Source organism: Euprymna scolopes, chromosome 9, assembly GCF_053919585.1.
Source record: "Euprymna scolopes isolate OS-2025 chromosome 9, ASM5391958v1, whole genome shotgun sequence".
Lineage (NCBI taxonomy): Eukaryota > Metazoa > Mollusca > Cephalopoda > Sepiida > Sepiolidae > Euprymna > Euprymna scolopes.
In genome coordinates this window covers 87565462-87589442 of record NC_136490.1, presented here as the reverse complement: position 1 = coordinate 87589442, position 23981 = coordinate 87565462, and the positions used below count along the sequence as shown (strand labels likewise).

General features: G+C 29.7%; 1 protein-coding gene across 1 annotated transcript in view; it reads left to right on the top strand.

Annotated features, from left to right (window-relative positions):
* Positions 1-23981, top strand: part of LOC145284766 (targeting protein for Xklp2-like) — a 63330-nt gene extending 39349 nt beyond the window's left edge. Inside the window, exons 5-14 of the mRNA XM_080133735.1 lie at positions 3177-3581; positions 10246-10534; positions 11241-11391; positions 11740-11881; positions 12189-12393; positions 14943-15047; positions 21034-21210; positions 21328-21474; positions 21860-21971; positions 23287-23981. Of these exons, the coding sequence (XP_079989861.1) occupies positions 3177-3581; positions 10246-10534; positions 11241-11391; positions 11740-11881; positions 12189-12393; positions 14943-15047; positions 21034-21210; positions 21328-21474; positions 21860-21971; positions 23287-23594 (2041 nt within the window). The 3' untranslated portion in view covers positions 23595-23981. The remainder of the gene's footprint in view (positions 1-3176; positions 3582-10245; positions 10535-11240; positions 11392-11739; positions 11882-12188; positions 12394-14942; positions 15048-21033; positions 21211-21327; positions 21475-21859; positions 21972-23286) is intronic.

The window sequence follows — 23981 nt, the reverse complement described above, 5'->3', positions numbered from 1 at the left end:
CTTTCACCCATTGATTATAGTCGAGTTTCGCTTTTTGTTTATACCGAAAACCGAATGTAACGCGTGCCGATGCGGGAAATGTGGAATAATTAACGTTTGAAAGTCAATAAAATTAAATAGACGGGCAAGCTCCGTGGTTAAGTGTGAGATATTACAATTTATAGATGATATAAAAATTTTTAAGAAGTTGCGAAGCGAGCGAGCGCTTCTCTGAAAGAAGCCTTTTGTGGACATCGAGGAAAAGCGTACATACATACATACATTTTTGCTTTTATATATATAGATACTAGCAGGGGTACCCAGCATTGCGCGGGTGTTTGTAGGTGTGTGTGGTGTTAAATAAAAAAGAAACGGGGGGGGGGGGGATAAAACCCGAAGCCCTGAGGCGAAGTTTGAAAATAAAATCGGCCAGCCAGAATGAGTTAGTGAAAGATGTTTGAATTTATTTAAGTAAGAACCAAATTGACAGGTGCGCGCACGGAAGTCGTCGAGCGTTACGACGACGTCAATGACCAGGTTTATTTGTTATAAGCGAAGTAAAAAAAGAAAACCATGTTAACACTTAAGCGGGGGGAAAAAAAACACAAAAAAATCTAACGTAAGGCAAACAAACGAGGAAAACAGAAAAACGAATACATGAAAAATGGCTTAAATAAGCCTGTTTCAATATTAAAATTTAAAAAATCGGTAGGTACCCGGGTATTTTTGGGTGTGTGGTCGGGGGTGGATAAGCGAAGTAAAAAAAAAAACAGAAAAACAAACGTTACGTGAAAAATGGCTTAAATAACACTGGTTCAATATTTAAATTTAAAAAATCAAAAAAAAATGAACATTTGTTCAGTTTTTCAACTATTTAAAGTAAATCAGGTCATGACATCATCTGACGAATGTGTAGAACGGGCAGAGAGGGTAATCAAAACATAAAAAAAAAACACAAAAAAACTAACATAAGGCAAACGAACGATATTAAATGTAAAAATCGAAAAAAGAAAACAGAAAAACGAACGTTAAAACCAAAAAAAACATGTGAAAAATGGCTTGAATAAGCCTGTTTCGATATTAAAATTTAAAAAACTGGTGGTGTTTTTGGGTGTATGGTCGAGGGTGGGTAAGCGAAGTAAAAAAAAAAAAAAAAAAAAAAAAAAAAAACAGAAAAACGAACGTTACGTGAAAAATGGCTTAAATAACACTGGTTCAATATTTAAATTTAAAAAATCAAAAGAAAAAGACATCTCACACCACGATTCGAACCCAAAACGTTTAGATAATGAACCAACGTGCTAACCAACTGAGCTAACATGACGTACATGAAATTTAGTCAGTTCTTCAACTATTTAAGGTAAATCAGGTCATGACGTCATCTGACGCATGCGTAGAACTGCTCATCGTCACGAGAAGACCGTTTTTGTTGAAAAATAAATTAATATATATAATGATCATCTCAAAAATGAATTCCAATTAAGGAATAATATATGTCAATTTATCAGTTGGAATGCTATGAAGAATATGCAGACTTAATTTTATTATAGCTGTTTAAAAAAGAAGACAGAGTTTTCTGTATCCATGGTAAAAAGGACGGAGAGGAAACATTTACTGCAGGTTGTAATAAAAAAAATTAAATAAGGTGGTAGTCAGCTGACCGTGTTTCACTTTCACTCTTCAAAGCTGAATTGAGGGGTTTTTTTTTGGGGGGGGGGCTTGTAAAGGGAAACAAATTCAAATGAGGGGGGGGGGGCTAAAATCTATCGTTATGATAATTACACAAGTAAATCATTTCCTCTCCATTGTATAATTATTGTAAGATAGATTTATTTTAGTCGTTTCCTCATTTTTTTCTTTCTGATAGCTTGATTTTATTTTAGTCGTTCCCTAAAAAAAAAAAAAAGCCCTCGATTCATTTAATTTTTTTCTTCAACCTTCATTAAATGTTTTCCCTCCGTCCTTCTTTTTACCATGGATAAAAAAAATAAATAAAGACTTAATTTTATATATTGGATAACCTGTAAAGTCTGAAGTATTTGAACACTTACAAAGTGTTTATTAATTTGTGGTGATATGATCAGAGACAAGCTATAAATTTCATGATTTAAAATGTTAAAATATGTATAAGTGGTTATCCATTTTCTAACTCCATTTAGTTTCCAAAAATATCAAACATATTGCATGCATTGAAGAAACAGTGATACAAAGGATTAAAGAATGCCTAATTTATTCACTGGCATATTAATAACACGATGATGAAAAGTGCTAAGAGAATAGACAACATTGGCTGGTCACCTCCGTGGAAAAGGGAGTAGGACATTTTGACTTATAATAATAATTAGTGATTTCCTACAAACTAATGTAAACAGTTGAAGTCCTGTTTTACCATATTTTACTTTTTGTTTTGTTTTATGAGTTTATTAAAACCTTTGAAAATTTTCATGACTTTAGGTCTTTACCATCATTAGTTTTTGAATTAAATCTTGAATTTTTTAATTTATTTATTGGTCTATCATTTCAGTGATATATTTATATCACCTTTAATGAGCTAACGTAAAGAAATCTCCTTTCACACTAAATATTGTAATAACTAGGAAATAGTTTTTATTTTATTGAGCAATAGATTTTTTAAAAATCTGTTTCAACTTCTCTATCATCAGTGTCATCATATTGGTTTGACTCAAAATAAAAAGAACCTGTGGTGCAACAGCTAAGTGCTGAGTAGTAATCAATTTTAAGTGATGTAATACAATTACAAATTAATGCTTTTTCCCAGTTGTGATTAACAAGAACAAGTTTTCCCTGTGGATCAAATAAGTTTCTGTGATGTACAGATTCCTATATTTGGCGTGACTCACTTGAAGGTCAGATGTTACATAAGCCAAAATGTAAAAATAACATCCCAGAAAAGAATAAGTTTAAATAATAAAACACACATTCTCCAATCAAAAGATGAAAATTTCAAAAGTATTGTTAAAAACATTGTTCCTCAATTCTGCTTTGAAAGAAATGGTTTGTTCCAATATATAAATTACAAGAAAAAAATATATGGCAACTCCACTATTTGTCTAATTATTGAGTATTAGTGACATCCTAACAATATTTTACTTAATAAACTAGTAAAATGGCTGTTAACCATTGTACAGTTTGTGATTCTTATTGATTATTCTTTAAACATTTTTTTTTTTTTCTAGGCATGAAACCCCAGAAAAATCCAATCCTACTGTTGCCAAAGTGCTTACACAACCAAATCGTCACAGAAGAAGCATCTCTGCTGGTAATCTGGACGCAAATGAATTAAAAGCAAAATCAAACTCGTTGCATCCAAGTAAAAAATCTACTCTTAAAAAATACAAAAGTTCAGAAAAACTAAATGGTAGGTTGTCTCTGTCTGTAGATGGATTAAATACCAGGAAGTCTGTGTCGGCCGATAAGATTAATTCCAAGTTATCAAGTTCTTCCAAGGGTCTGCATGGTTCTCTAAGCAATTCGGCAAACTCTCTTAATTCTGAAAAGTCTGATACAAGTAGCACTTTAACATTCAATAAACCCAGTGGAGTTCCTAAGATCAAGTCCAATCTTGTACCTTCTGCATCCAGGTCAGTATATCCAATTTTTGTACAAATGATTTTTGTTATTAGAAAATAATAAAAAAATATTCAATAGTTATGCACTATACTTTTCTCAAAAGGTCAAGACTTGTGTTCTTATGTAGTTTCGTCTTAACATAACCAATGCTAAGTTATAACTTACATTCTTATGTAATCATTACAACTTGCATTTTCAGACAGCACTATTTTAAGAATTGTGCTTATAACTTTTGTCAATGAGCTTGTTTTCAATCTAGTTTACTACAGCCTCATATCTGCATTGCTTAACCAATCATACCAAACTTGGTCAAAATATTGGCATAGTCTAATTTAGAATTGATTTAAATTTTGTAATATCTAGGTTATGGTGAAAAGGTGAAAATTACACTTTTGGTAATAACTTTAGTTCTATTCATCGTAGAAACTCTAAATGGCTCATATTGTAGCCAATGAAATCTAGCATCATATTTGACCTTAAAGTTTGGTCATGATTAAAATTTGGAAAGAATTTGATGCTTCTACATTTAAATAATGAAAAAAATATTCTCGATAAACACCCGTCTAGCTGAAACCATTGTCAAAAATTGTCCCCACTCTTTATCTGTGCCAAAACCAAAACGTAGATTCCATGAACAAAGCTTCTTTCTTAGAAGTGCACGCCTATGGAACTCTCTTCCGTTTGCCTGTTTCCCACCTGACTACAACCTGAATGTCTTCAAGTTCAACATAAACAAATTCCTGATGAACCGCCCCTTTAAGACACTTTATCAAATCTCCAATACTAATGATTACTGCGATACTCTCTCATTAATTACTGTACACGCAATAACCCTTATCCCTGAGTGGCTTCCAGGCCTTGATAAGTGGTGACTGTCTTGTAAAAAAAAAAATGGTATAGGCACGACCAAAAATGAAAGAAAGCAGTTTTTTTTTGTTTTTTTTTTTAACTAATTAAAATTATAAAATCTATTATTCTTCAGCAACTTCTCTTTTTTTCCCAGAAAGATAAGAGCCTGAATTTTATCATATGCAAAGCAGAATAATATAGAAACTTTTTCTATTTTTAATAGAATTGTAAATTTACAAAAAAAAAAAAAAAAAAAAAAAACACGATTCACTGCCATTTTTGTCTCAATCGATACATTTGAATTTTTTTTTTTTTTTTTTTTTCTGTTTAAATAAGATTTAGGATTATTTGCTATGATATGCAAAAATATAACCTAAGTACCTGAATTTCAAATAATTTCATCTTTTATCTCACTGTATGGATTTCATGTGGCAAAATTAAAAAGACAATTTAATGATGGTTTTGAAGAAACTATGCTAGCCTTTACAAGAGAAAATAGGTTCATTTAGTCCTGTAAATTTCCATCATAAGCGAGATATATATATATATATATATATATATATAAATGTAATTCTTGGTTCGTTATTAGTAGTCTAAATAACCACTGGAACGATTGCTTCGACATTTTGGAATGTTTACTGTACCCATGCTTGTCTTTATATATCTCTTTTTAATTATAACATTACACTTAATTTTTCTTTAATAAATAGGTGGTTTTCTTTGTACGGTGGGCCATTTTTTTTTTTTTTTTTTTTTGAACAATTATTTATCACCGCCTGCCGTCACGTGACATCTCTAAAAGGATCTTTTGGTCTCACCACTACAGACTGTGGTGGTCTAGCTTAATGTAAACAAAATGTGTTTATTTTTGCTTTTTTTATATATATATATATATATATATATATATATATATATAAATAAAGCATCGTTATTTGTAACAAAAAAAAAAAATTAATTTTTACAGGAAAATTACGAAAATAGCCCCTAAAGTCCGTATTAATGAATTCAATATAACTCTAAGCAAAATGAATTTCTCGCACTACCGATGCTATTTTTAGCACAAACAAGGTGTTTTCTTTTTTTATTTAATTCAATATCTTACGACTTTACTAATTATCTTTGAAATAGACCCAGGAAACTAATATTTATCTCTAAAAGGATTTTTACAATGAATTTATTTAACTTCAAAATTTAGCTGAATTGGTAAGCTTGCAGTGAAAACATTTTTCATTATTTTTTTTTTTTTTCATGTGTACAAATATTTTTTTCCTTTATGAAATAAAATTTAGTCCTTAATCTTTTAAATACAATCAAAAAGTTGTTGGAAACCTACAAAAAAAATTTGTTTATTTTTTGCCCGTACCTAAACAATGGATATTAGCAAATCGGCCATTGTGGACTGGATCATCTTTTTACTATTCAGGAAATTAAAGATTCAATTAGATTCCTATTTCAGTCACCTAAATTATTTAGTATGAAAGGAGTTTAGGAATTTATATCCAAACCTAAATATTATTTTTACTTAAATAAAAATAACATTAATACACTAAGTTAGGTAAAATTTGGATAGAATACTCTGCTGTACAGTTGTTGTAAAAATAAAATGGAAATTTAAATTTTGTTCCCTTTTAAATTCGGTACATTTTTACATTACGTCCAATTCATCGCTCACATTCGACATGTCAACTTTTATAGGTTTTCGGGCATGCTGACAAGGTTAGGGGTGTCTGTTCCGAAAGCTGTTCTTAACATGGGGAGGTTTGGAGTGTTTATTCGTTGTAAACATACCCGACAGCCTATAAATGTCGACATTTTCAATGTGAACAGTAAGTTGGACTTATGTAAAGAAAATAATAAAAAGATATATCAAACTGACTTTTTTCACTTTAAAAATGGAATTATTTCCCTTTTGTTAATAACTTTTTTCTTTCAAATATTTTGTGTTTTACATATATAAAGTACAATTGTTGAATGTTATTCTTTTGATTATATTCGTTTGGGGGAGGCCACAATTAAAAAAAAAAAAAAAAAAAAAAAAAAATGATTAAAACGGAGCGAAATTTAAGTTTCCGTTCCATTTTTACAACAACCATACCAATAAGGGGAATTGATTTACTAGGATTTGTATTAGAAGCTGAGCACTTATTAAAATTATTTAATTGTTGAATTTTTTGCATTTGGATTAAATTTGTTAGTTTGCAATCGCTGATAGCCCACTCAAAAAATTGAACACAAGACGAAATGAAAAATGGTACTCGTGCAGAATCCCCCCCCCCATTCCAATTAAACGCTAAATCAACATTTTATTTATTTTTTTGCATAACTAATTAATTAATGATGGGAGTGTTTTTTCTGTTTATTTTAACATCTGTTGACAAAAAATAATTTGTACATTCTCTTGAAAATAAAAAAAAATCAAACTTTTCTCTACTTTCACCTAACTATTTACAGTGTTCAGATAAAGCATTCATCTTTTCTTTTTATAATAAAAATTCCGTTTTCAAAAAAAAAAACGTTTACAGCAAAATTTCTTTAAAAAAAAAAAAAAAAAAAAATGCAAGTTTTCCTGAAAAAAAAACAAACCCTTTACCCCTAACAATTTATGGTAAAAAATGAACCTTGTTTTTTCCTTAAAAAAAAAAAAACAAACTTTTATTGATAAAAAAAAATTGCAAAAAATAATAAAAGTGAATAAACAATACAAAATGCAATTTTTCTTGAATGTGTTCCATTTTAACAAATGTGTGTGTGTGTGTATGCCTACATAACCACTAAAGTTAAGCAACAATGAGGCTGGCCAGTACCAGATGGGTGACCAATTTGGGGATGTTAGGCACCGTATGTGTTGGAGACAACTCTTGCATCTAGTATCACACTTGGTTGTCTTGACCCTGTCTTGCCATCAGGACCAAGTGTTTCTGGACGAGTGCAAGTCTCCCATACTTTAAACTAAGTTAAGCGCAAGTCACAGCAAAAAGGAAAAGGGGAGATAATAACTGTTTATAAATATGAACAACTATGTGTAGGCTTTTATGGTCTACCATAAGTGAGGAAATATCGCGTAACAACAAATTATCATATTTTTAGCAAAATGCACTGGTATTTATCAATTTTTTTCTTTTCTTTTTTGGTATTGATTCTTCAAAGTATTTCCTATTTAATGCTATATTAGCAATATTGGGTTCACTAGAAGAAAGTTATTAATTTATTTTTCAAAGATTTAAAAGTAGTGTTTTTCATAAAAATAATTTTTTTTTTTTTTGCTAATCTGAAAGATACCAATTAACGTATTCAACAAATTTCAAACTTCAAAACACTAAGGATGAAAAATTAAACACATTCAAAATTCGGATTTTCAACCTTTAAATCTGATACATGAACAGTATTTTATTTAAAAGAAATTTTTTATCTACAATCCTTACCTTCCCCACAATACAATATATTTTCACTTTCGGTTGATTATTTTAAGCATATTTGTCACCACAAATAAAGAGGGGTTTGTAGACAAAAATATATATATATATATATATATATATATATATATATAAATAATGATTATGAAAAGAAAAATACATTGTTATAAAGTTCATTCTTCATTTAATAATTGAGGAACATTTCGTATTGATTGGATAATTACTTGATTTTTGGTATATTTTTAAAGAGACGCTATCAAAAAATACTTACTTCCTCTTTCTAAAAATGATAAGGTAGAAAATTAATCGTGAAAAGACATTTGTAAAATCTAGGGATTTAGTTTCAAAATATTCAGATTCAAATCGGAGAGGTAACAGGGGAGGTAATTTTTTCAATTTCTCAAATCTAATGCCAAAATTCAATTATTTTTATAATAAAAAATTAATTCAAACATTTTTTTTTTAATTTGCAAATTATGTATGTTATGTTTTTGTTTTCTGAATAAATTCTTTTTCTATACATAATGTTTAAACTGAGTTGCTTTTCGTTTGCTTATGTTACGTGACCCAATATGTCCGACTTAGCGTGTGACCATGTCAAAGTATTTTTTACCTTTTTATTGGAATTGTTTTTCATGAATAATTAAGTTTCTATCATATCATTTTTATCAATAGTTGGATATGTTAGAACTTGCGACATGACAATTTTGTAGGTGCCATCTGTTTTACTTGAAATTTAATATTTTTTCGTTATTTAAATATAGAAGCACCAAGAATTGTAACTTCTGATTTTTCAAATTTGATTTATGTTTGATGCTCTTTGAGAGCTGTCACGTGCAAAATTTCAGCACGATCAAATAATTTTTGAGTCATTAAAATTTCTAGAGTATGACTGTCTGAAAATATTAGCTTCCTAACTTAAATGCATCAAACATTGATCTTATTGATTTTATTTTCTTTTGCAAAACTCCATCATGTTCCACAAATCTCCAAACAATTTTCCTTAGTGAAGTAACCAAACCCAACACCATAAATAAATGAAGAAAGAACTTGAAGCATGAAAACTTTTACGAAAATGATTCTGCATTAAATTACCCAAACAACCAAACCAACTTCTATTTCTGATCATGCATTATTTTAATACATATTTTCTATTATATCTATCTTGTATTCTTATTTTGAAATTCATCTTTTTTCTTTAACATTGGAGGTAAACAGTTTATACAAGTTAGAAAGGCATTTCATCCAAGGCATGAAAATTGTTAAACAAAATGTTTTTACTATAGGCTTTAAAAATAAAGGTACAAAATTCAATTTGAAATTTATTTATCTTCAAAGTGCACTTTTATAAATTTTACAAAGTAAGGTATAAAAATTTAATTTAAATTGAATCAAAAAATTACTTTGGATTTATTTTATGTAATGTACATTCTGTTGCACTTTAAAAAAAAAAATCATTGAAAATTTTATATCTATATCATTAATTGCTAGATGAAAGATAATGTTTTTAAATTGCAACAAAATGTACATTACATAAAATAATTCAATTAATTAAAATAAAATGATTCAATTTAAATTAAATTTTTATACCTTACTTTGTAAAATTTATAAAAGTGCACTTTGAAGATAAATAAATTTCAAATTGAATCTTGTACCTTCATTTTTAAAGCCTATAGTAAAAACATTTTGTTTAACAATTTTCATGCCTTGGATGTAATACTTTCCTAACTTGTATCTTATATTTTTAAGATTATATTTTAAAACTCTCCTTCTCTCTATTTCAGTTTGTATTTCTCCTCACACCACAACTCATTTTTGCAACCCCCTCTTTGTATTATTACAGGTCTGAATATTCTCTCTGTTTCAGTTTGTATTTCTCACCACAACTTATTTTTTGCAACCCCCTCTTTGTAATACAGGTCTGAAAAATGAGAAAATCTGAATTTTTTTTTAACAAAAACTTTAAAATAACTTTTAGATTAAATTTTTTTTAACTTCTTTCAGAAAAGAAAATCTTTCAAATTTAATAAGAAACATATTTCATATAGGTTTCATTAACAAATATTCAGTACATAACGAGAAAAATAGAGATGAAATTTTACAAAAGGACTATATAACTGGTTACGATCGATAGTAGTCCTCGCCAGCGAAAGTCTTTGTTATTGTATTATTTCGAACATTTTGTGTCCGGCTCTTTCGCGCGAGGACTAATTGGACAAATGAACTACCATTGCAGTTTTTTTTTTAAACTAATTTAATGGAGTTTGTCATTTATCTAAATCTTCTCCATGTTTGTTTTTGCCAGTATAGACAGAAAACAAACTAAAAACAACTTATTCTTAAAGAATTGTCTTCTATTAATACATATTTAGATTTGCCTTAAATTTGTCACAAAATTTTTTTTCTTTTTTAGAATCCCAACAAACAGCAATGCCAAACATATGAGCACTGCAGATTTGGAACTGCAAAAGATTGAAGAAAAACGCCAAGAAGCTTTGGCTGCAAAAAAATTGTCTGAAAAATCTTTCAAAAAAAGTCTTCACTCTAAAGGCTACGTCCCAGTGAATTCAGGTCGCAAACTTACTGTGACAAAAGTATTTGAATTTAAATCTGACAAACGACTTCGCACACGATCTGCTGATTACGTAAAGTCTCCTGTTACCGATTTGGCTCAAATTTTGCGGAAAGATAATTTGCACCATGTAAGTTTAAATAGAATTTCTAAATGATAGTTAAAATGATCTTTTGCTTGTACAATTTATATCATAATATCCTAGAACCCATTTTGTTTATGATTCTAGAAATTTACAATCAACTTTATTTCAATCAAATAGAAATTTGATGTTTTAAGCGATAGATAAATGCATGTCCTTGTTTCTAAACAGAAGATGTCTCTTGACACTGAAATGGCACAATATTTGACATCTTTGCATTGAAGTATTTTTAGGTTTAGTTTTGAGAGTGGCTGAGCATTATGTATTGTCATGGAATGATTTAGAAGGAAATGAAAGAATATTACAAAAAGCAATTATACATAATTTCAGAGAGCCGAAACAAATGTACACTCTGTTCAGAGGAATTGGGTGATTGAACTGTTCTTCATATAGCACAAGTCAGAAAAGAAAAAAATGTATTAATTTTTATATTGCTAATAATTATGTCTAACATTTTTATGCTTTCATAAATTATAAATTTATAGAATTTATATGTAATTTTTACGCTTTAAAATTTCTTTATTTTAGATGATTACTTATAAAATAAATTGAAATTGTATGATGAAAGAAAAGCATTTTATGTGTTAAATGTATACATTTAATTTAAAAAAAAATTTTTTTTTATTGTAGATCTATATTTTTTAAAAATGGCTTTTTAATGTGGTATTTTTATCTTCATTGTATATTCTTCTAGCATAATAAACCTCCCAAGATGACTGTGGTACAGCCTTTCAAATTATCTCAGTGTAAAAAAGTTGAAAATGTTGGAAATTACCAAACTGTAGCAGAACAAGTAAGAAATTTCTCAAAGAAAACTCCTGAGAGATTTCGAACACGTTCAAGAGGTGTGTTTAAATTTTTTTTAATCGTATTAAATAAAAAGTTTTCATTTTAGAATTTACTTCAATCGAACAATTTTATATATCAAATTTTTAAATTTACAAAAATAGTTTGGCTGAAAATATATATGTATATAGTCTTGGAAATTTTTTTTTACCTTTTAAAACTATATAAAAGAACTTATTACATTTTTATATTTATCATTCATTGGAATACTCTTTAGTCAGTAAGTCATTTAATCACCTGTAATCACTGTATCAACTTGCTTTCTCAAATTCACAATAGTCTTAATGTTATTTCAGGGATCATCAGTTGTCTACCATGAAGTATTTATTTATTTTTTTCCTTTCCAGATAGTAAACCCCAAAAAGCTTGGTCTCCACCTCGGTGTACAATACCAAAGACACCCAATTTTACCAGCTCACAAAGATCACGTCCATTAAACCTTCTAAGTACAAAGGAAAAAGAAGAAAAGGAAATTGAAGAGATTCAGAAGTATGTTGATTATTTTATCTGACATTAGATAATTCTGCTAAAATTAAAGTTTTCATCAGTCCAACATATCTAATGTATGTTTAAATATTTTTTAAACTAAATATGGAATTTTCATTCCATATAAAGAGTTGTTTTCCTTCATAAATATTCTGACATGTGAAAAATGTGTGAATATATATTAAGATTTAATGAAAAATGTGTAAATATATATTAAGATTTATCTTTAAATATTTTTTGTTTTCCCTTTAGAACAGTGTAAAAATTCAATGTAAATCAGTGTTAAGTTCTATATTTTTATTTTTTGCAGGTACAAATTCAAAGCTAAAGAAGTTGACAAGAAAATATTTCAAACTCGAATTGGAATCAAAGAAGTTCCCAAGAAAGAAGCTACTGTTGTTGTTCCTTTTGACCTTCCTGGTAGTAAAGTTCCTACCACTAAGAAAGAGATTCCAAAAGAGAACTATGTCTTCCATGCTCGCCCCTTACCTACTGGTATTCTCGAAGGAGTTCTGGTAAGACATACTTGCTAGTTATTTCTTTTTCTCTGAAGCTGACATTGAATGACTATCTGTTGTGCTTGATATTCAACATTTTCTGCTGACAAACTGTTTTTTCTGGTTATCAATCCTTTTTATCGTCCACGAGCACAAAAATTGTGCAAATTTTTTTTTAGAATTGACCAGATTACCATGATTTTCTTTTTGTTTGGGTTGTTTAGGAAGAGTGCATTACCGATTTAACCTTTTATAAACTTGGTCACGTGACTGAGAGCTGGTTTTTGATCAGACAAGCCAGGAAGGAAGTTTTATCAAAATCTCCAGCCGGGAGAATTCGCTCCTGTTGCAATTTTGTCTGCTACACTATAAATCTCTAATCAAATGGAGTTGTCAACTTTAAAATTTTAATATCTTCTAAAACTATATGACCACTCTAGCTCCCTCCTCACTTCATCTTTTTTTTTTTTTTTTTTTTTTAAAACAAAAAAAACACTACTTGATCAGTTTGTGATTTTTTAAATATGACCTCTTCGATTCGTAACATATTTACATCATAAAGTTTTTTTGTTTTTTTTTTAAATGCAATTTTAAATAAGAATCAAAAAACGTATGCCAGTGCCATTTAGCAATGAAAGTGTATTAGATAAGCTCTAGAGTGATAAAAGTTGTTTAAGTTTTCAGTGTTTATCCAGAATTCCCCAAAATAAAGAAAAAAAATCTGTATAATGTATGCACCATACCAGAAAATATTGTATTCCAAAAATATGTAAATTGGTCAAGTAGTTTTCTTTTAATCATTTAAGTAAATTTGTGTTTTTCCAATGTCCCCGCTATGTTAAGAATGGTTTAAAAATTACAACCTTGAAATTTCCAGTTCTCTTGTTTTAAGCCTGTTTTTAAGATGGTGTCACAATATCGTTGTCGTTGGCTTAGCCACAAAATTTGATTTTGTTATTTAAAAATAAAATTTGATCAATTTACCTCATTTTTGGTGTACAATATTTTTCTTTGTTACAACTACGTACATTGTACAGATTTTTCTTTATTTTTGTGCTTTAATAACAGGATTTCTGGACAAGCATTTTGTTCTTATATAAAAATAACCTTGTTGGTTGCTTAGTTGTTTGCTCATCAGTTTCTGTTGGTTCTTGGATGGTTGCTATAGCAGCCATCAAATTTATCCATAGCTGCCTTTTGGAATTATTCAACTGTTACAATTGTTATAAGAAACACCTTGCAGTTTGTATATGCAATTTCGTTACCATGGAAATCTTTGATTTGCCGATCCAGAAAATATGGGATGAAAAAAGTGTTGCCCAGAGAATAAAGCACATGTATTGGCACAGTTGTATTTCCCACTTTGAAGTCACTTTGATATTATGAGGTGCAGTATTTGTGGTGAACAAGATCGTCCACATTGTTTTTTTGCTAATGCCTTAACCTGAAGTCATTTTGTTGTCCATCTTGTCTTTGATGGTTTCAACATCATTAGTTGTTGCTCCGCCCCCTCTCTCTCTCTCTGCTGGGTATTGTAAGCATATTAGTGGAAAGTGGAAGACAAGGGCAACAGACATCAAGGAGGACTGGGCTCTCTTAGACTATGAAATTGAAATTGGTTAACCATCTTTCCAGATTGCTGTGTATGGGCTGCCATTATTTAGGATGTGATACATTTTAAGGAAGACGCTAACTTGGGTGAATACCATTGCAACAGCACAATAGATTATAATGGATCCAATAACGTGGTGGTAGTGTTTAAACACAATAATAAATAAGCATAAGATGTAAAAACATCTCCTGCTCTATTGCATTAACCTTTATCAATTGACTTATTTATAATGCCAATAATTTTAACTACTTTTTAAAAAACAAATCCAAAACATATTTTTAGTTTTTAAAGTAACTCAACTTCTACTTACTACTCATCCTGAATATGATCCAAAACTATTTGATGACCTAGACCTAGTTTGGCAGCTTTGGGAAATGTGTAATTTTCCCTTTTTACTCCTGGGTTAACTTTCGTCAGTTACTGTTAGTATTTATAGGTTAAATAGAATTTCTCCAGGACATGGCATGAAACTGCAGCTCAAGATATACAGATTATCCTCATGATTAATATTTAAAGCTAACACCATAATCATGAAATCCCCTAGTAATTATCTGAATTAAATAACCCTAAAAAAAGGTTATGCCATAAAACCAGACTAAAGAATATCATAAATTTAAAAATATCAAAAGTTCATAAAATTTCAGAAATATCAGTCTAAAATTAAGCAAATTTAAATTTGGGGAGAAACACAAAATCATAAATGACAAATTCTTGAAGGACACAGACTGAAACATCATAGAAGTATGAAAAACTGTTTAATTTGTAGGTAAAAATGTAAAAGAAACAGTGCATTAATTTTTATTAAATGCAAGCATTTGTATTAAACTTTATTAAATCTATTTTGAAGTTAACAAACCAACAAACTGATTCGATCACTTGAAAATTCCTGAATAAAATTATTGCTGAATTTTTTTTTTTCTTGAACATTTATTTTTCTTTTTAATTTTATGTGCAGGGTGTGAAACCTGTTGAAGCTCCCTCACTAACTGTACCTGAATCACCAGCCTTTGCTCTTAAACAGCGAACACATCGTTTTGCTACACAGCAGCAACAAACACAGGTAAATTTCCCCTTTTCTGGATTTCTATGCTTGTTTGCACCACTAATAAGCATAGAAGGTTGAAACTGATTTACAAAAAAAAAAAAAAAATGCTAGATTTTCATAAATTTATAGAAAGTTTCTAGTGGCAAATTATTGTCGGCACAAAATTCAACAAGTATAAAAATATATTCATGCTAAATATTTCAAATTGAAATTGTATTTGTTAGCTTTGTTTATATATATATATATATATATATATATATATATATACACACACACATTGTGTTTATTAGAGAATCTGTCTTAGGATGGATGAGTGAAATTGATCCTTTACAAATACAAGTTTTCCACCACTGTTATGACTCCCTCGACTAAAATCAAGATGTAATTCTAAACCTTGTTGCTAGAATTCTTATTCTAATTTGGTTACATGATTTTAATTCAAGAAAATATCTAAAATTTAAGGGTCTTAATGAGTTAAGAAATTGCAGTTCAGGGAATTTAGCTTAATTGGTGTCTAATGACTGAATCAAATTTAATGCAAATCTGAAATATTTGAATTTTAAAATAGGAAGTTGTCAATATTTTCCTTGGTCATCAGGCTGTCTGAAGATACTGACCCTCTGACTTAAATGCAACAAACTTCATTTTTTTTTTTATCTTTGCAAAACCTGAAGTCAAAAACCTCAAAAGGCATTGTAAGAAGTCCTAATTTAATCTTAGCAATATCCGAAGAAATGCCTAAGCGAAACTAAGTGTCCAAACTGTTATGAAAACCACCCGGCTTATCCCAAAACATGCTAAATTTAAAAAAAAAAAAAAAAAAAAGTCACTAAGGTGAGATACAAGAAAAACATTTCCTTTCAGAGGAAGGAAAATCATAAATTCCTACCTAAGGACAAATACTGATGTGAAAATCACCTGTAAATCAGACCAAATAAGCTACCAAGATCCTCTCAACAAGCTAATATCTGAACTAAAAGATATAATCAAAATACTAAAACAGATCCCAAAAAGAAACTAACATGAATCAAATAATGTCTATTAAAAACCCCTATCTCCATCCGAAATGATCAAAACCAGAAACAAACCCTTAAAAGCAAACTAGAACCAGACCTAATAATCAAAAACCACAAAAAACAGCTTTCGACAGCTTTTGCATTTTAGAGACAAGACTGAAGAACAAAATACCCACAATAAAGAGTTCTTCAATCCTTCACAAAAGTTCCAACACCAAAACAGACAAAAATACAAAAACAAAGATTCTACAAAAACATTAAAACAAGGACAACAAATGAGAAAAATACTCCAAAGAAAACCAACTTATAATCTCTCTCAAATTACAGAAAGAAAACATCTCCAGCAAAAGCTAGATCAACATCCAGATCTAGACAAAATCAAAAAAAAAATCTTCAGCAAAAACTCAAACTCTAACAAAAACAAGCCTACCTGCAAAGAGATGGAGATAGATGTAAATTAGAAAAAAGATTTTTTCATGAATAAAAATGAAAACACAAATCATATAATGGAATTGTTGTGGAATAAAATCAAACTATAATGAACTTATACTTATTCACACTTCAACCCAGCCTTTGTGTGTTTTCAAGAAACTTTCTTACAAAACAAGAGCAACTATGAACAATAGAACTACATCCATAATACAAGCCTACAAGGTGCTAACGGAGGCACCTCAATTTTCGTAACACCCCATAATCAAATAGTAGAAAATAACCACTCCTATTCTCAATAAGACAAAAGGAAATATATAATACATAAAATTAAACTATGGGCAACAAAATAATCCAATGGAATTGCAGAGGTATAAAAGCCAACTGGAATGAATTCTAATATCCAATCTTTGCCCTACAATATGCCTACAAGAGACCTTTTTAAAACCATCTGAAAGGATCAATCTCCATAGCTTCACTGAATACAACCACACAACAAATAACCCAAATAGTACTTCTAGAGGAACATCTATTCTCATTAACAAAAAAATAGCATAAAGCCAAATTAATCTACAAACTAACTTACAGGCAATTGCCGTCACAGCCACCCTACATAGAACGATCAAAATCTGTTCCATCTATCTATCCCCAAATGACCCTATAAATGAAACTACCTTAAAAAATGTTATTGATATCAAAAGAATCCATATTAAGAAAAAAGCTTAGTGAAATCATAAATACAAAGCCCAACATCCTAACACTTGACACTCACCAAATCCCAATCATTAAAATAGAGTATAAAAAAATAAACTATAAACTTTTAACAAAATAGAACCATCCAAAGTAATAGACTTTTTAAAAAGAAATAAACTTCTTCACCACACAATAACCCATCAAAACCATGATATAGAACCAGAACAACCAAACCAACAACATAATAATTGATACGGAATCAAATAAATCGTAAACACTATACGACCTACCAGGAGAGCACTATACGACAACCAACTCTCTCAAACTAAAGATATTAGAACTTGGAAATATATACGGAATAGTTTTCCACAAAATCTGTATGAACTTAAATGGCCATAGAATGGTTTTTAAGCAAACAAAAAGAATAGTTAATTTGTTTCTATGAGAGAATTCTGGCTCAATATGTAATTAATGAAATAGTTGGGTTTTTCCCCTATAATAGGCTAAAAAATTTCCTTAGATCCCTGGTTATGTAGAATCAAATATCTGAGATGCGTTGTTATTTAGGTCTAACTTGGTAAATTTGACAAATGTAAATTTATATATTAGATACTAGCAGGACCCATCAACGGGCGTTGCCCGGTGAAAGCCCTTTACAAAAAAGTAAACTATGGTTGCTGCCGTCCCTGAACAATTGCGGACAATGGCGGCCGTGGCCGAAATGAAATAATGTGATTGTTTCCGTTTGTTGTTCAAGTTTTCCTCTTTTCAACTCTTCCACCAATAAGTTAATTAAATTCCAATTTTGTCATTTTTAAAGCATAAAACAATTATGACATTTTTCACTTCACTTTGAGTGTTATGTTAAGAACAGCATTTGGAATAGACATCTCTAACATCCCATCCTCATGTAAAGAACGGCTTTCGGAGTAGACAACCCCTTTTTGGTGTGTGTGTGTGGGGGGGGTTCTCCCAAATTTAACCATGATAATCATTGTCAACATGCCCACCTGCAAATACTTATTAAAAAAATGGGGGGGGGGGCAGTTGGAGAGATGTAGGTTTGTTTATCGAACGTGCATACAAATCTGGCAGTCAGTGAATTACAGTGCATAATACAGGTCTTTATATCTCTATAAGTATTTGTCTTCGCAAAATTTGAATGAGATTTTCTTAATCAGCATAGTCGAAAACCAATATAAGTCGTCATTCTAAAGAAAATTGTAGAGGTGGCGCTAATGTACAAATTTACTCCCCAACAAAAAAACAACGTTAATGTGTGCGCAATTTTGAGAATCGGTCTGGAAAAGAAAAATAGGTACTTGTACAGTTTAGTCAAGGCATTAAAAAATGAAAATATCGAAAAAAGGTATCCGTTATGAAACTAAATTCTCCGAAAAAAAAATTTCGCTTAATTTCATCAAGTAGTTTTTTTTTTTTACAGCGATGAAACAATTTATGATACCGAGCAAAAGGTTTGATTTTTAGGAAGAAAAGTTAGAATTAAAGATGGGAAGGGAGTGTCGACACTTTACATTGAGTTATCTCCCCATGGCATGCGGTTCAGCTTCAGCAAATTTCACAATGGCTGACTTCAATGCGCTCTCATAAGAACGTGTTTTTCCGCTGTACTCGATCAAATTAAATGAAATTTTTTTTCGGAGATCTTCAGTCCAAAACGGATACATACAATATAACCTTTTTTCGATATTTTCATTTTTTAGTGTCTTGACTAAACTGTACAAGTGCCGAAAAATAAAATCCACAAAATTCAAAATTGGTGTAAACACAAGTATATAACAAATGTTTCCGTATGCAATGAAATCTATGTTAAAACTGTAGCATAACTAATTGGTGTAAAAAAATGTAATCAACAGAAATAGTAAATGCAAAGGAAAACATTTTTATTGTGTGGGAGGTACCATGTTGGTATTTTGTACATGTTTACATTCCCAAACTATTGCTGTGTTTACCTGTTACGGAGAAGATGTTACCAGTTGTGAATGTTAAAATTTTGCTTGTTAACAAACAGTTATTGAAATATGTGAAATTTGTATTCTTTGGATTTTCACTTTGTTTCCAAACAAAGTGAAAACTATGACTATGAAATCTTTGCGTTTGTAAACTGATATGAATCCCGGACACATTTGGAGAGAAAAGTCTTACAGAAACCTACATCAGATAACCTCCTCATTGGGCTTGGAGTATATAATTCTATGAAATATCTATGATGATTTTTAATAGCGCATTCAAATCTGAAGTTGCTAAACTATATATTTCCATCCTGAAATCTTGTACATTTATACTTTTTATTTTTTGGATGAAAAGTGAAGACATTTTTTTTTTTTCATCCTGGTAAATGTATTTTCTGCCAGTTTAATTTGTTTTTCAAAAGTTAAAACTATATCTACTTTAGCTATACATTTTTTTTATACTGAAAATAAATTTGGATTTAAATTATTTTGTGAATATATTTAGTATTTAAATCAAAGAAAATGTTTGTGTGGTGAACTAAAAAATATTTAATGCTGGATTAGAAAGAACAAAATTGTATTATGCAAAGACCCATAGTGTAGTGTATAAAGTACTTGATAAAATTATGCTCTTCTGTAGGTTGAAGGTTCAATGTTTAGTGCAGGCGATGCTCAAAAATACTATTGCAAATTATTTAGGACTTCTGTACAGTTATGAGAATGACAGCATGCTACACCGGTGGATTAAATCAGTGGTTCTCGACCTTTTTTTACTTATGGACCCCCTTTTCCCTTTTTATCTTGGTGGACCCCTTCATAACTATTGGTCATAAGACAATCTTCTATTTTTCATTCATATAAATTTTGAGGTTTTTAATAATCAAAGGAATATTATAATTAAGCTTTATTTTTAAATGAAAACTAATTTGATGCAAATAAAGTATTCGACAACGACTATAATAAGTTTTATGTTTTGCCTGTGCACCCCCAGAAATATTCCATAGACCCTAAGGGTCCATGTGGACCCCGGTTCCAAGGTCAACAGATTTCCATAGTTTGATAAGATATACTTTACTAAAGTTGGGAGTTACATAGACTGAAATGTTGTGATGATTCTCAAAATGAGAATAATACAAAGATTCCAAATAATACAAAAAAAAAAAAATGTAAACAATGTAGTCTCTCAACTATAAAGTAACAAAAAAAAAATTTCCATGATTATGTAAATCTTAAAGTTTTAAATTGTAACAAGTATCTATCTTACAATTTTTCTAATCAAATGTAAAAAAAAAAAAAATACCTCTTAAATGATTACATTTTTAATATTGTTTTTATTGGTAATCCTTTTATTTTAAGCAAAAAGATTTAGACTTTTTTGTCAAGTATTTTAAGTATTTTCCCAAAAACAGTGTATCCCAAATATTTTGATTTTCACACATGTATTATGGATTGGCTGTAGTTAGGAGCGACCCAAATGCTTCTTTTCCATCATCTTTTACACCAAAATGTAGGAGAGGGTATCACTCTTTTCCTAGATTGTTTTACTTACTCTTATAATGCTAAGTGCTTAGCAAGGAAGCGAGTACCTTTTAGTATAACTATTGCGAATTAAATTCTAGTTTTTCAACTCCTTAGCAAACTTTAACCATTATGCCAAATGGGCTAGATTTACTATAAAAAAAAAAAAAAAAAAAAAAAAAAAAATGATCCACCACTAGGACATCTTTATTCAAGTTCCAAGTTTGATGTCATTTTGGAGTTCTCAATTTTAATAAAATTGAAGTGATCATAGTTCTTATTTTATTTGTTTTGCTATTTGCTAAAAACCTTTCAAACACTTAATTTCTGTAACAGAATTTTATATCATGTTTTATTTATTCTTCTTCCTAGGAACCTGTTATCAGGAAGATAAAAGCTCGACCCTATGTGCATTATGGAATCCAGTTTGAACCAAAACTTGAACATCGTTGTATTACTGCTGAACCATTTACTTTTGATGAAAAAATTAAAGAAAATCAAATGAAGAAGGAGCAGAAGATACAAAAATTGATTGAAGAAAGTAAAAAGGTAAGCTATGAATTATTTAGAAAATGTTTTTTTTTTTTTTTTTTTTTGGTTTGAAAGATGCTATATTTATTTTACAAAAGTCCTTCCAATTTTTACTGGTAAAATTATTATTGACAGGTTACAGAATTCACTGCTAACCCAATTCCTGATTATTCTAATACTGGTCTTCCACCCAAGAAAATGCCCACAACTACCAAGCTTGCTCCATTTAAACTTCATATCGAAGAAAGAGTTGAAAAGAGAATTGAAGAGAAACAACAGCAAGTATGTTATCAGATTTTTTTCTCTCTTTATTTTCCTTTTCTCTGTCTTCTCCCACACTTATCAGAAATTTATACTTTATCTTTTTTCCCCTCCCAATATATTATCCAACAAATCATCTGTTTTTTGTGAATTCACACATCTTGTTGGACAGTTGCATTTATCTCATCATTTACCATTTTAAGTAAATGTAATACTATGTATTGTTTCTCTTTATGGAAAGAATTTTGACGTTTTGAAAATATCAAGTTTGGTTTTGAATTGTAAATGCTTGCTACTATGGAGATATTGTGCATCTTTCTAATTATTTTAAATGTAGGGTTTTCTTTGTATTGATTGTTTTAATTTACTTATTGAAACAAAATTTGTACACTTTTCAATTTCAAAGCTTGAAGACGAAATGAAATTGCAACAAGAAAAGATGAAATTTAAAGCTCAACCATGTGAAGTTGTGAAAAAACCTCCATTTATGCCTCAACTTGATCATAAGTGCACTCAAGGTAAAAAAATATAGCTTATTTCATCAAAGAAGGACTTTCTTTTAATTTCTCCTACATGCAAAATGTGTTTTTTTTCCCCCAAACATTTTTTAATGCTTTTAAACATTTATTACACAAAAAATAAACATTGTTCTTTTCACACTTTTATCAATTTATCATTAGTAAGATCAATGGAAAATTAAGTTTTGGTACTTGTACAGTTTAGTCAAGACATTAAAAAATGAAAATATCGGAAAAAAAGTTTAAATTGTACGTGTCCGTTATGGAATGAAGTTCTCCGAAAAAAAATTCACTTAATTTCATGAAGTAGTTTTTGTTTTACAGCGAAAAAAAAAACAATTTATTATGATACCGAGCAAAAGGTTCGATTTTTAGGAAGATAAAGCTAGTATTAAAGACAGGGAGGGAGTGTTGGCGCTTTAACTGGAGTTATCTCCTGTGGCGCTTCTAAACTCAAACAAAAATTAAGAAAAATTCCAAGATCTCTGCCTTCAACGTGCTCTCATAAAAACGTGTTTTTCCGCTGTAAAAAAAAACAAAAAAAACTACTCTATCAAATTAAGGGAAATTTTTTTTTAGAGATCTTCAGTTCAAAACGGATACATACAATATAACGTTTTTTTTTTGATATTTTCATTTTTTAATGTCTTGATTAAACTGTACAAGTGCTTAAGTTTTAAATCAAAAAATACTTGAATTAGTCTCAAATTTTTCTTACACCCAATAAATTTCTGATAATCATCCCAACACTGAAAATTATAAATTTCAAAAGATGTTTGTTTCTATATTTTTAATCTGATATCTTATTTACCATTTTCAAGTGTTTGAAATGGAGCACATATTTTAAAGGTTCAACCTTTTACAAAACAATATTTTAGAAACTAAACGCACTCTAATGCATTTCTATTTGTTAATCATTTTAATGAATTATTTTGAAGTTCAATTTTTCCTAGTACATTAGAACCCCGGGATATGGTGGCTCTAGGATACATTTTGAGGTTACGATGTAGAGCAGAATGTTTTTTTTGGCCCCTGGTTACGTTATTTGCCCCGCCTTACCGGTGTTATTTATAATGCTATTTGATTATATGCATGTGTATTATATACTGTACTGTATTTTGTTAATAATTTTTAATGTCATATCCTGGGGTTCTACTGTATATTAAAATAAGGTTTAGAACGATTTTAAAAATAGTTAAAATAATATACCTTACCTATCTGGTGATGCTGGTTCAGGACAGCTAGTATTATAATAAAACTTTTTTATACACATTATGCAATTTATCCTTAAATTCATTAAATTTTGTCATTACAGAGCGAGAACCATTTGAGTTATCCACTGAGGCTCGTAGTGCTCAGCGTACTCAATTTGAAGAACAGAAAAAAGCGCGTGAAGCAGAGTTGATGTCTATGCGTCTCGAAGCTGAAAGGTTAAAGCAAGACGAGGAAGAGCGAGAAATACAGAGACTGAGGCAAGAAGCTGTACACAAAGCCAATCCAATCAAACATTACAAGCCAGTTCAAATGCAGCACGGGTCTCAATCTGTAACCATTCCAGTCACACCCAAGTTTGCTACAAAGAGCAGAGTACGAACAAATGAAAGCATCAACTGTGACGAATAATTCCCTTCTCTTCTTTCAAATCTGTAATGCTCGCTACAGTTCTAAAAGATTCTCTTTTCATTTTTATGAATTCTAAAATAGAATTATGCTTTTTATTTTAAAAACTCTTTTAATATGTTGACGTTTAAAAATTCTCCTAACACTTTGATCCAGCCAATTATTACTTTGTATTAATCAGCCATCTTTACACACGTTATAATATTAATATATACAATACATCAAACTAATCAAGTTAAAATGAACAAAAGATGAGCTTCACTGTTTATGATTACAGTGCTCAATGCCAAAGCATTAAAGCTTCCTAAAAAAAATAGAGATTTCAATGCAGAAAAGTAATTTTTGTTTTGTTTGGCCACTTGCAAATAAAATAAACTTTCTGATCATGTA